This window comes from Panicum virgatum, chromosome 7K (genome assembly GCF_016808335.1).
Source record: "Panicum virgatum strain AP13 chromosome 7K, P.virgatum_v5, whole genome shotgun sequence".
NCBI lineage: Eukaryota > Viridiplantae > Streptophyta > Magnoliopsida > Poales > Poaceae > Panicum > Panicum virgatum.
In genome coordinates, this window is record NC_053142.1 from 52,158,293 (window position 1) to 52,170,745 (window position 12,453).

Consider the following 12,453-nt stretch of genomic DNA (forward strand, 5'->3'; position numbering starts at 1 on the left):
AGATGAGTGGTTTTGTTTGCATGTGGGCGAAGGCAGCTGAGCAGAGGCCGCAATATAATCGATCGAAGCCGCTACTGTTTGCTGGCTTGGTCAGTGGCCAGCCAGAACCACAACAACAGCCTAGCCGTACGGTTATCGCCGATGTGGAAAGTGCAAGTGGAGCTGCACTGCACCGGTGACAGACAAAGCAGCGAGCGCCACAGTTTGGCTAGGGTTTTGGCAGAATCGCTTCCCAGACTCATTTTTTTGGTGTGATTTCTTTCAGGGCCGGGAAGGGGGAGAGAGGGAATCACGGGGTGATCGCGCGATCGCTACTCCAAACAAGAAGATGCCACTGACAAGACAATATATCAACATGCAGGACGAGCATAGTAGTAGACCTGCTGGTGATGCTGGCCAAGAGGAGGCAGATTACACAGTCAACACTGTCTCTCGCTGTCTAAAGCGGTGGCTGCAAACTAATCACACTTAAGTCTCGCGCGAGGATTATGCGTGATCCAGTCACTTCCAGAGTTACAGACTGGCAGCACAAAAGAGTAAATAAATCCATCATATATACTGTAGTATATACTTTTGCTTCCGAGATAATTAAGTACCAAGGGGCATAATGGATCACATTTGCTGAGGAGCACTGGAGCAGTTTGGACTTTGGATCACAAGCCAATCTCCTCAGCAAATATATATCACAAGCCTTACATAAAGAGTTATGATCCATTATATATGAGAACGTATCATGTGCAAACTAACCTCTCCGTGTAAACTACGGAAACTTCAATTTGAGTCATTGGATTAACATCCAAGGGGTCCGGGGGATTGGGTAATTTTACAATCTAGACCCGCCCTAGGATTGGTAATCACACTTTTGCAAATCTCTCCTGGAGCATGCAGTTTACATTCCTGGCATGAACACGTGGCCAGCAACATCATCATAATCTTAGGTCTCCATTTCTCAGATTTGCTGAACCACCTATCAAATGTGAAAGGGGCTCTATGAAGCAAGGTTATGCAGTGCAGATTCATGAAATTAGAAAGCCATGTTAACATAGACCCCAGGCTCTTGCATATGCAGCACTAGCGTTAAGTCAATGATGCAAAATTGATCCTCCGCAATGCGATTCCTCAGAATTTGAGCCAGCCGCAGCACATCAAATCGGCAGTCGCAGGCCAGCTCCAAGTACATGACCGACTTCCCCAGTCCCGCAAAAGTAGATGCCCTCCGATCCCACTCCTTTGGTAACATGCACTGCACTGCAGCCTAAAGCATCTCCAACAATTCTCAATCTCTCTTCCACATCTTTATTTTTTTTTGCAAAAAAAGCAAAAAAACACTCTTCAATCACTATGTTCTGTTGGCTGCGGCTAGTAGCTCGTACTAGTTTGTTGTGAGAGAAAATTACTGCTGGCTGGTGGCTAGTGTTGGTTTGGTGTCAGAGAAAAATACTGTTGTTTAGCTGGAGAAGCAGCCAGCAAAAGAGAGTGAATAGTTCTTCATCTCCTAACAATAGGCAAATTGGCCTCTCTTGTGCGTAAAAATGCGCACCACTTCTCCCCTCTCGATCGCCCTTCCTCTTGGCGTTTACCGTGGAATTATTCTTGTGTCACAAACTTCTTATTTTTAGGAGTAAAAATAGAAAATATTGAAGATGGACTCTTTTTTGCCTCTCCATGACTATTTGGGGAGTTGACAAACAACAAATTTTGGAGAAAAATATTAAAAACTATTGGAGATGCTATACTAAACAAATGCTGAAAAATCAACTTTCCAAAAACATAGAAAGCAAATGGTGGTTTCTTTTCTTGAAAATCATTCTCAGCACAATACTTGTTTTAAAAAAGGAGCCTCCCATTTGGAGCACTAGTTTATCAACCCGTGCTCCATCATGGGCTAACTAGAATTAATATAAAAATAAAATTTATTGTCAATCATTATAATTATCTATCTCACACGCTCTTTCATCTATTAAATATTTTAGAATGCAATAAAGTTTATTTTGCATTACACCTTCATGTGTGTTTGATTTATATTTAATTGAACCATTAGTTTGAATTGATATTTTTATTTCTTCTATTATATATGGACATATGGTGACACATAACATGGTTAGTATTATTATATAAATAATAATATATTAATAATGATAAAAATATTAATTTAAAATTTATATCGGTGCACTTTAATATTTTTATAATTGTATAATTTAGATTTAGATTTAGATATTACTTTAACTTTTAATTATGACAGATAATTTATTACATGGAAATTTATGGAGCTATTTGCATTATTTTTATAATGATATCAAAGATAAATCTCAGAGTGTGGCATTCGTTTAAACCGCAATAGTAAAAAGTCATAATAGTAAGATTGCAAGTGTGTACGTGTAAGTCCAAAAACGACTAGGCACTTCCCTGTTTTCAACAGAAAATGGTATGAGCGTTGGGCTTCGCTTACATGAGGAGAAGGTGGGACTTGCCGGAGTTGGACGGGCTGGTGATCTCAATGACGTTGTCCGGCAAGAGCGGCGCCGGGAGGATGATTGGAGGGCGCGAGGAGAGGTAGCGGGAGATGAAGATCGCCGCCGTCTCATGAGTCATTCTTAAGTACTAGAAAATATATTAGAGAAATTTATATGCGGCACACTTTAAAAACATGATTTTGTATGGAGCGCATCGTCAACACATCATAAATTTATGATTTTGTCCCAAAATATTACTTGTAGATTCTGCACCTCCGTCCCGTCCTTTAGGCCCTATTTAGTTGGTAAAAAGTTATTGATTTTGATACTTAACATATTTCGTTGTTACTTAATAAATAATGTTCAATCATGAACTAGTTAAGTTTAAAAAATTCATCTTGTGTTAATCAGTTAGACTATATAATTAATTATTTTTTAACTATATTTAATACTCCATACATGATACAATAGAAATTTTTTTGGAAGCCTTATTTTTGGGCGCGTCTCGCTCCTTCCATCTTTCTCATCCGTTTAGGCCGTGTTTAAATGTTTTGCAAAAAAAATTGTGATGAAATCTTGCTAATTTGAAGTACTAAATGAAATCTATTTACAAAACTTTTTGCACAGATGGGTTGTAAATCGCGAGACAAATCTAATGATGCTAATTAATCCATAATTAATTCATAATTAGTGGATGGTTACTGTAACATCACTGTTGCAAAATCGTGGATTAAGTAGGCTCATTAGATTCGTCTCGCGATTTACAGCCCATCCATGCAAAAAGTTTTGTAAATAGAATTCATTTAGTACTCCATGCATGTGTCGAAACATTCGATGTGACGTTTTTTTGTCTATGGGGTTTACGGGTTGTGATTAGTCCCTCCCTCGCTGTTCCCATCTGCACAGGAGTCTTCCCGACGCCATCCTCCTCTTCCCACCGCCGCCGCCGCCCCACCCTCCTTCCTCTTCCCGCGCGGGGAGCAGCGGCCACGCCGCCCCCACCCCTCCCTCCTCTTCCCCCGACCCCAACCCCCTGCCTGCTTTCCTCCCCTAGCAGCAAGCCGCCCGCCGGTCCAGGTGAGCAGAACGGGCTGGTGGCCTCCTCCAGCATCTCCCCGCCGATCTTCTCTTGTTTGTAGCAGATCCACGCCCCTGTCCTCGCTCGATTCGCCAGCAGTAAAGGACAACACAACCCTCTTACTCCGTCGTCCAAGGGACTGCAGCACTAGAGGTAATCTCATCTGAAAATATGTATGCATCTGTGGTTAGGGCAAAGCTTATTAGTGAATGGATTGGGCATATACCCCTGCTTCTGGGTTGTGCGCTGGTAATGTTATCCTGGTTGGGGAAGTATTTTGGTATTACAATGCGTTCCGAGGTTGAATTGTGTGATTGTTCTTGTTTAAACTTATGTGTTTCAACATTGTTGGTTGCTGAAATTACTGTTCGGTGGTAAGTAAGGGGCTGTCAAGTGTTCAGGTGGAGTGATTGTGTTTCAAGACTGTGATTGCTTGGATATACTTGTTGAGATTTACATGTATTAGAAATGTCATTTTTGTTGTATATTGCTAGGGTAACTAATTACAGGTGATGTCTTAGACCATGTAAGTTATCCTTGCATTTGTGTTGGTTTGCTTGGATAAATTAATAGTAATTGGAGTAAGTGCTCACTGATGTGCTGTTTTGATTAATCAAATCAGAAAGGCTTCTGAGTCTAAAGTATATTGTCTTGTAATGTATGACGCTTAGGCTACAACAGTGGTTAGAAAGTTGAGTGTCCTGGGAATTTCTCCATACTTACAGATTCAGTTCTTAAATTTATAAATGTATTTCACTTGTGAATCACATCTTAAGGTTACATTTGACCCATTGAGCTTAAATAGACTAGAGCGGAAAATCTAGAAAATTTTATTGATTTAATATCTGGTTTTGTGAAGCAGGCAATGGCCACATCAGCATACCCTCCGCCTCCTCCATATTACCGACTTTACAAGGATTACGAGCAGGATCCCTCTTCTGCACCAGAACCTCCACCGCCAATTGACGGAAATTATAAAGTATTTGGTGTTGAGCGCGAAGTATGTTGCTTATTGTACTTTTCATGCTACTCTGTTATTGATTGTGCTAAACTTACCGTGATTTTCCACCATGGTATCTAGATAAATGAGGTGTTGCCAAGTTTGGAGAGTCGTCAGCTTTATCCAAAGGGCCCCAATATTGGTGCGTCAGGTTCTTGAGAAATAGATCTGTTTATCTGCATGTGCATATGTATATCAAATATCTATCATTTGTTGAGTGTTAGAGATATTTATAAGCATATGCTAGTTGAAATTTTTATATACCATATAAGTTGCTCCTACAACTTTGAAGACTGGATAACTTTTAATGAGCTACCTCTTTGGAATATTGGTTAAATTTAGATTTCAAGAAGCAGCTAAGGACCCTCAACAGAGAGCTTCAACTGCATATTTTGGAGCTGGCCGATATTTTAGTGGAGAGACCATCTCAGTATGCTCGCAGGGTAGAAGATATTTCACTCATATTCCAGAACTTAAACCATCTTCTCAAATCCCTACGGCCTCATCAGGTGAGCCTCAGTTTCTGTTCCATATGGTGCGTTTTTCTTCGATTCCCGAAAATGTAATTCAATTGTTTAATATCTTTTAGGCAAGGGCCACATTGATTCACATGCTTGAGAGCCAAATTCAGCGTCGCAAGCAGGCAATTGAAGATATAAAGCAGTGAGTAACTAGTTCTTCTTCAGCTCAGCTGCATAAGTTAGGATTTTCATCTGACATGGTTTATAGAAATTTTAAGGATAGACCTATGAGCTTTCCGCCGATACCTCTCTATTATCAGTTTGACTATACTAGTTAATCTCCCACAATGGTCCACTATACACTGAAATTTTTGTGTTATCTTTTTCTTTTGCCATCGCATTTTGACTTTGGCATAGTAAAGAATTGAAGAAGCGGACTATAGTTATCCGTTGCAATATCAAAAGGACTATTTGACTACTTTTAGCTGCTTCAGTTTGAAATGTATAGTGTAATTAAGGAGATGGTTAATTGATAGCTTTTATAAGAAATTGTAGAAAACATGGTATTCTATGAAGTTGATTTTGTTATCTTGGATACACATTTTATACAGTATTCTATATGCTTACTTCATTTTCATGAGTGACCATTGCACTTGCTTGTAAGCCTTCTGGTTTCATTGTAGATTGTGAGTGCGCAATTGTAGCATTTTACTCTTTTGACAACCCTGAGTATTTTTCGTGAGTAACCTTCATCTCAGGGAACATAACAATTAAGCGCTTGCTTGCAAGTCTTCTGGTTTCATTGACGACTGCATAATTGTAGTCTTTTGACAACACTGAGTATTTCCTTACTACAGGAGGAGAGAGGAAGCGCAAAAGCTGCTTGGTGAATCACTGCTCGTCTTAGATGGAAGCCAAACTAATTAGGCTGATGCCAATTTGGCTGTTAGAAGACAGATAAGTGCTCTGAGTTAAAGAAATCTAAATAATCTTTAGATCAATAGCTTGTGGAGCCAACCAAGAGAGTCGTTGAGATATTTCTGGCTTGTGGTATCTGTTGGGGCCATTTAGTATTTTTCAACTTTGATCACTGAATCTTGTACATTTTTAATGGTCGACGCTAACATGCTGTGATATTTACATTCCGTACTTTCTCAGTTGGAGATTGTCGAATTACTTTGTAGTCTTAGCGGATTGTTAGACTCATGTCAGTATTTTAGATGTGTTGTTTTATTTTGTTGCTATGTGATTACATGCTGAAGCAAGTGGATGGAATATGAACGAATTAATTCTATCTTAGTTTCTACGAGAACCAGTGAGTGTGTTCTTACCATAGTCACAAAGATTTGGGGTCGATGGGATCGAAGGATTGGGTCGAGGAATGAGATGCGGTCCTCGTGAGAGGTTTTTACAAGGCGGGAATGAAAACGACCCCGCGTTTTTGGGATGGGATTGGTGTTTCTGGGTCGAGGAACGGTACTCTCGACCCGAATCCTGTGACTATGGTTCTTACTCTCTTGATGGGACTGGGTGTGTAATGCTTATGCTTTTTCTTTTTCTTTTATGAATTTGATCAAATAGGGAAGTCTGACTGAACTATACTCCTTCCGTCCTGCAAAAAATATTGTTCTTTTAGCCTTCAAATTTTGTCCTCACAAAGACTGATCGTTGTTGTAGTAAAGTCCATCTAGTTAAAACAATATCAAATATCAAGAAATAAGTGTATTGGGAAGGGCATAGAGCCAATCAAATATTTAAGTAGAAGTTACTTTTCTGGTTTCAATGTATTTGCATTTATTGACAGCACGGTTTTCAATCACAACCGCTATAGTTAATTAGAGGTAACATGGTTATTTTGTAGTACTAGTATATGTCTAAACTTTTCTAAACAAATAGTCTTTGTGGGAAGGAGGGAGTACCTTAGGAGTATGCCCTGATTCAAATTTCATTGACCAAAAAACACACACCAACATATACACTATAATATTGGTTTATTAGAACTACCATAAAATACACTATCATATACACAATACACAATATATTTTACATAAATCTGATAAAAGTTAGATAAGTCTGACTTGGAAATTAATCTAAAACATCATAGAGCAACCACAACTTGGCAAAGCAGGGCATGAATACGGAGTGTTGCATCTGTTGTGAAGAAAATTAGATTAGTGATCAATTTATTGTAATTAGTTAATTAGTGATTTATGACATCACTAGGTAGTTACTAGTCACGAAGGGGCCATCCTGAAATGGCCACTCCGAAGGGGCTATACCGAAGGGGCATGTTGTCAGTGTTTTACCGTCGGGTTCTCCGAGGGGTATCCCGAGGAGAGTGGTTATGAGTAGGGACTCGTCGAGATCAGAACACGATGGTGCAAGGAACACAAGGATTTAGACAGGTTCGGGCCGCCAGAGCGTAATACCCTACGTCCTGTGTGGTGGTTTGTATTCCTTCAGGTATTGTTCGATGTTTTTGAGGCAGTGGCAGATCCACGATTTGCCCTTTGGGGGGGGGGCTCATCTCCCTTCTTCTTCCTCCAGCCCCCCCCCCCCCTTCTTCTTCCTTCCTTCTTTCTTTCCCCTTTTTCTCCCTCCTTGCCTCTACTTTCCATGGGGGGTAGGGGGCTTGAGCCCCCTGCCCCCACGCTAGATCCGCCCCTGTTTGGAGGGGTCCCTGCTCGCCCTTATAAGGTCTGGGGGAATAGGGTTACATGGAAATCCTAGTTGAGTTCTGTTAGGATCCTAGTCCAAGGGGTTCGGCTAGTTTCCAGAACCGTCGACTAGTTCTACTCCTATTCGGGTAGGTACAGAAGAGGTAGGGCATTGCCATGTACTGTTCCCTACTCTAGAATATTCCATCCTGGTGAGCAGTCCTGCTGCCCCAGGTCCGACAAGCCCTCGAGCACTTCGTAGTCGAGTCCTGCAGGCGATGTCCATCGGTTACTTCGAGAGCTCCTGGACTTTTGTTTGCGTAATCGAGCGCTTCGAGTGCTTCTGGAGCAAGTTATCCATCTTCGGAGTCCTTCGAGTACTTCGAGTAGTCTTCCGAGTGCTTTTCTGGCTGCATCGAGGCTATGAGGTGCTCAAGCCCCGAATCTGTCCTGATATATGGTACGCGATGTACTCGCGCTCTGTACGGAGTAGCCCCCAAGCCTTAGTTTGATTCGATGAATCGGGTTGGAGATCAGTTCAGTCTTCTGGGTTCTTCTAGTGCTTGCAATATTTTTGAAAAAGTTGCCTTTTATGATACGTGTCCCGCAGCCCCCGAGCCTTGAATTCAAATATGTGATTTGGGGTTAAGGGTTTAGGAGATCGTATCATGTCCTCTGCGATCTTTCTGATATCATCAGTGCTGCAGCGAATCTTTTGAAAAGGTGACAGTGCGGTGTACTGTTTGCCCGTGGGTTCACGTGGTGAGTACCGCTGTAGAATGTTTTCTGTTTCGCCCGTGAGCCTCCCTACTTCTTGGGTGACATGGGCTGAGCCGTGGCTCTGCTGCTTTCTCTATTTAAGCGGTGTCTGCTGAGTTTGGATCTTTATTCTTGCAAATGTAGCCATGGGTTCCAAGTGGAGTTCTTCGTTGGAGAGTACTCGACCTCCTGATGGGAGTACTCGATTCGTGCTTGTAGGTGCTAGAAGAGTGTTTGCGAGCACCACAAACACTTGTTATCTCTCAGGCCGCCACCTTTGCTCTTCACATCGCAGCCACCCTGGTTGTCTTGATAGAGAGCTGGTGGAAGCCGTATCAGTAGCTTTTCCGGGTGGGAACTGTGGTTGTCTCCCCCTGATGGCCTCTGGAGAGATGGCATTATTTTTGTTGCAAAACGTATCAGGGAGAGGAGCAGATGCAAGAAGAGGATTTGTGATGTTTTGGACCATCCATATCTTCTTACAATAAGCCTTTTCCTCCCTGAATGTATTTGAGTTACTCCCCTTTGGGAGTAACAAGCTTTGTATCTTTGTATCAGCCCTTGGGTTGTCCCCTTTGTAGTTGAGATCGAGTGGTTTCGAGTGGTGAAACCGTTGAGATCTTTGTATTTTCCTTTATTGGAATGTAATCCCTGAATGGAAATTTCTATTTTTGAGCTGGTTCCGCCTTTTTCGTGGAGAAAACTGGGATTTGTTGGCTGGAATAACTCTGAAACCGGTGTGCGACCATCGGGTTTCTTGTTATTTTACCGTACTGCCACTGGCTCTACTTATTTAACTGCTCGAGTAGATCTAGGTTTAGCACGCTTTCTTAACCTCCTCTGCCACTGCCAAAACACTCATATACTCTCGTCTCCGAGTGCCGCGAGAAACTAGCCACCGCTAGCCCCCGAGCGTGAAGCAAGAGAGATTCGTTCTCATGGCGCCGAAGAGGTCTGCCGCGAAGGGGATGGTGGATGACGCTGCCGTTGGTGAGGCGGAGGTCCACGGGTGGAAGTCGAGTAAGTGTACTGACTCCCATCTTCTGGATCTAGTAGGAAAGCATCTTCTTTAACTCCGCAACGTTAACCATTGGCGTGGATCTGCGGGGGAATCTTTTCCCCATGAGGAAGGAAACGAATCTGTTGTTTTTCTTCTTTATGTTCTTCGAGGCCTCGGTTTTCCTGTTTCCGATTTCTTCCGGGGCCTCCTTTTCCATTGGGGGGTTCAGGTGCATCACTTGACCCCCAACTCCATTCTCCACATCTCGATTTTCGTCTATCTTTGCGAGGCTTTTCTGGGGATCGAGTCCCACTTTGATTTGTTTCAGTATTTCTTCCATCTGAAATCCCATCCCAATGATTCTAAGGTAGATGTAGTTGAGGGGGCTGGGTTGCAATTCCGTCAGGGGAAGCAACCCAAGTATATTCCTTATGATTTGAGTGATAAGGTCATCGATTGGAAGTCGATGTGGTTTTATATTAGGAACCTTTCTTCTCTTCCTACTCGCACTCCTGGCCCCCCTGTGAAAAAGTCGAGTTGGAATTCCAAGGGAAGAGGGGGCATCAGGTTAACTTCCTTCTTGAGGATTTGCGGTGCTTCTGTTGTTACGCATTGGTCGATGCAGAGGATCCAGCCGTTGCAGCAGCGGGTCTATTTGGGCTTTCAGTATACGGGAGGTGCGGATCCTTCCCGTTGTATCCGATCCAAGATTACTGAGGATGATCTGAAAGATCGGGTGTTGGGGTTGTTGAAGAACGTGGCTGGGATGGCCAACATTGCTGGGACTTTCAGTGCTGGCAGGCGTCCACGGGAGGTATTGTTTCGAGTAGTCGACTGAAATGTAGTTCGAGTACTTTTTTGTCGAGTAGTCGAGTTGATCCAGTATCTTTTGTGTAGATTAATCCCGAAAACTATCAGAGTAGGCCTCCGCTGCCCGTAGATGTGCCATTGGCGCATACTGACTCAAGTGTGCATCTGACTTCTTATGTCTTGCATTTTGCTTTGATTTGACTGTTTGATCATCGATTGATCGCTATTGTATCTTGTTTCCAGGTTCGTCGGTCCGTCGGACGGCGTCGGATGTCCAGGACCAGGTCGCGGATGAGCCAGCCGTCGATTCGGGGAAGACTCGGAAGCGGAGGGCAGCTTTCGCTGGTAGCATTGACAGGTGAGTTCGAACTGTTGCTTTTCTGGGGTCTTGCGTTTGTTTTTTGATGGTTTTTCTTCTTCTTAGGCCTCCTTCTCCTTCCAAGAGGCAAGCGGTGGGCTCAGTCGTGAGCCCTGTTGTTTCGACTCCTGCTGCGCCGGCCGAATCCGGCGGGAGCGGCTCCGCTAGGAGGCAGAGTGCTTCGGGACTGAGTATGGTCCCGAAGTTCACCAGGTCGAAGAAATTTGTGCTCAAACACTCCTCTCAGTAAGTGCGATTTTTGATCGACTGTTCTTTACTTTTCTTTGATTTCGTGGTTGAAGTGTCGAGTACTTCTTTTTGTAGCAATCCGGATGCTCTGGGTTTTGATGAGTCAGAGAAGGGGATTTTTTATTCCCTTAAGAATATTGCCCGGCTACCTCTGGATTCGCCGAAAGATGGTGATCGGTTGACAGATTCCGCTGCTGGCGCGGCGGGGGATTTGTCCATCGGGGAGGCAGGCAAGGTGTCTCCTGCCTCTGGCACTAGTGAGTGTCTTGATCTAGTCGACTGGTTTTTCTGTCGGGCTTTTTGCTAATATCTTTGTATTTTTCAGATAAGCCATCCGAGGATCAGCCGAAGAGTCCTACAGCTGCCAAAGTTGATCTGGTCTCGCTGGGGTCGTCGCAGCAGGAGGTGGAGAGGCCGGTCGGGGAATCGACTGCTATTGCTCAGGGGATTCTGGGCTGCCATTTTGCTCTCGTTGTAAGTAATTTTTTGTACTCAAGTACTTTTGTTGGGTTGTCGAGAACTTTGTCTTGATCTCGTTTTGTTGGCAGGATCTGGCCAAACAAGTTGCTGAGCAGGCCGAGTTCCTTCAGCAGACTGGGGAGGATCTCCGATTGTCAGCTGACCAGCCGCCGCAGCTTGAGAAGATGGCTGTTCTTGAGAAGTCTTCTCGGGAGCAGTCGGAAAAGGTCAAGCTTCTGGAGGCCCGGGTAGAAACCTTGGAGCAAGACAATTCTGCTCTGAAGGATAAAGCCTCCAAGCTGCAGGAGAAGATCAAGGCTGCTGCCAAGGAGAAGAAAGGTATTCTTTTCCTTCTTTAATGCTTGTCGTTCGAGTGTTTTTCTTCTGTGCTTATGCTTTGCTTGCTTTGGCAGAGCTTAAAAGCTTATTGTTGAAAAGGGATGAACTGGTGACTGATCTTAAAAATATTATGTATCGTCACGCAGATGCTGTGGAGAAGCTGACCAAGTTGAAGGCTGACGCGGATAAGCAGATGGTCAGCGATATGAAGCAGATCAGGGAACTGGCAGCTGATCGTGATCAAAAAGTCCAACAGCTGGCTAATCTTGAGGCGGCGGCTCAAGTAGTCATCGACATGGGTGAGGATGAGGAAGCTGGTGGCAAGAGTCTGTCGGATCGTCTTCGTGAAGCCCCCAGCGACTCAGTAGCTTCTTCTCTGACACCTCTAGGGATTACTTGGCCCATGCCTTACGATTAGTTAAATCTTTTCTCCCTTCCGTGAACTTGTCCTTTATTGGCGATGGGGTTGTCGTTGGCTGTTCAGAGGAGCGATTCTCTGAATATGTTGCGGAGATGAAACCCATCGCTGATAAGGTTATCAGCGGCTTGGAGCCAGCGCCTGAGGCTTAAATATTTGCTGTAATATTCTTTTGGCTGGATGTTTGTCTACTGCAGTACTTTATCATTTGTATGTATAGTACTTTTTCCTCTTGAGTTGTCGACTGTTCGTCTGATTGCCTTTTTACGAAGCTTGTCGTCGGATTTATTGAGTTGCATCTTCGAGTACCATAGTAGTCGAATGTTTCCTTTTATAAATGGAGATCTTATCCCATAGTTACTCGAATACCGTAGTAGTCGAGGTTTTTCTTGCCTACTGGACGGATGAATCT

The 12,453-nt window shown here is 43.4% G+C and overlaps 2 protein-coding genes across 3 annotated transcripts; both read left to right on the plus strand.

Moving 5' to 3' along the window:
- The first annotated feature begins 3,372 nt into the window (after nucleotides 1-3,372).
- Nucleotides 3,373-6,298, plus strand: LOC120642168 (mediator of RNA polymerase II transcription subunit 7a-like). Of its 2 annotated transcripts, none has more exons than XM_039918589.1 (6): nucleotides 3,373-3,684; nucleotides 4,391-4,531; nucleotides 4,613-4,673; nucleotides 4,874-5,040; nucleotides 5,121-5,194; nucleotides 5,850-6,298. In XM_039918589.1, the coding sequence occupies exons 2-6, from the start codon at nucleotides 4,397-4,399 to the stop codon at nucleotides 5,917-5,919; spliced, it is 507 nt and encodes a 168-aa protein (XP_039774523.1). In that variant the 5' UTR covers nucleotides 3,373-3,684; nucleotides 4,391-4,396; the 3' UTR covers nucleotides 5,920-6,298. The 2 variants fall into 2 exon arrangements, with proteins under 2 accessions (XP_039774523.1, XP_039774522.1); XM_039918588.1 differs by having other exon boundaries at nucleotides 3,382-3,684; nucleotides 4,394-4,531.
- A 4,860-nt stretch (nucleotides 6,299-11,158) lies between these two features.
- LOC120643167 lies at nucleotides 11,159-12,226 on the plus strand. The gene is made up of 3 exons (XM_039919684.1): nucleotides 11,159-11,299; nucleotides 11,374-11,623; nucleotides 11,770-12,226. Exons 2-3 carry the CDS (start codon nucleotides 11,470-11,472, stop codon nucleotides 12,039-12,041), a joined length of 426 nt encoding a protein of 141 aa, XP_039775618.1. The 5' UTR covers nucleotides 11,159-11,299; nucleotides 11,374-11,469; the 3' UTR covers nucleotides 12,042-12,226.
- Nucleotides 12,227-12,453: the final 227 nt, after the last annotated feature.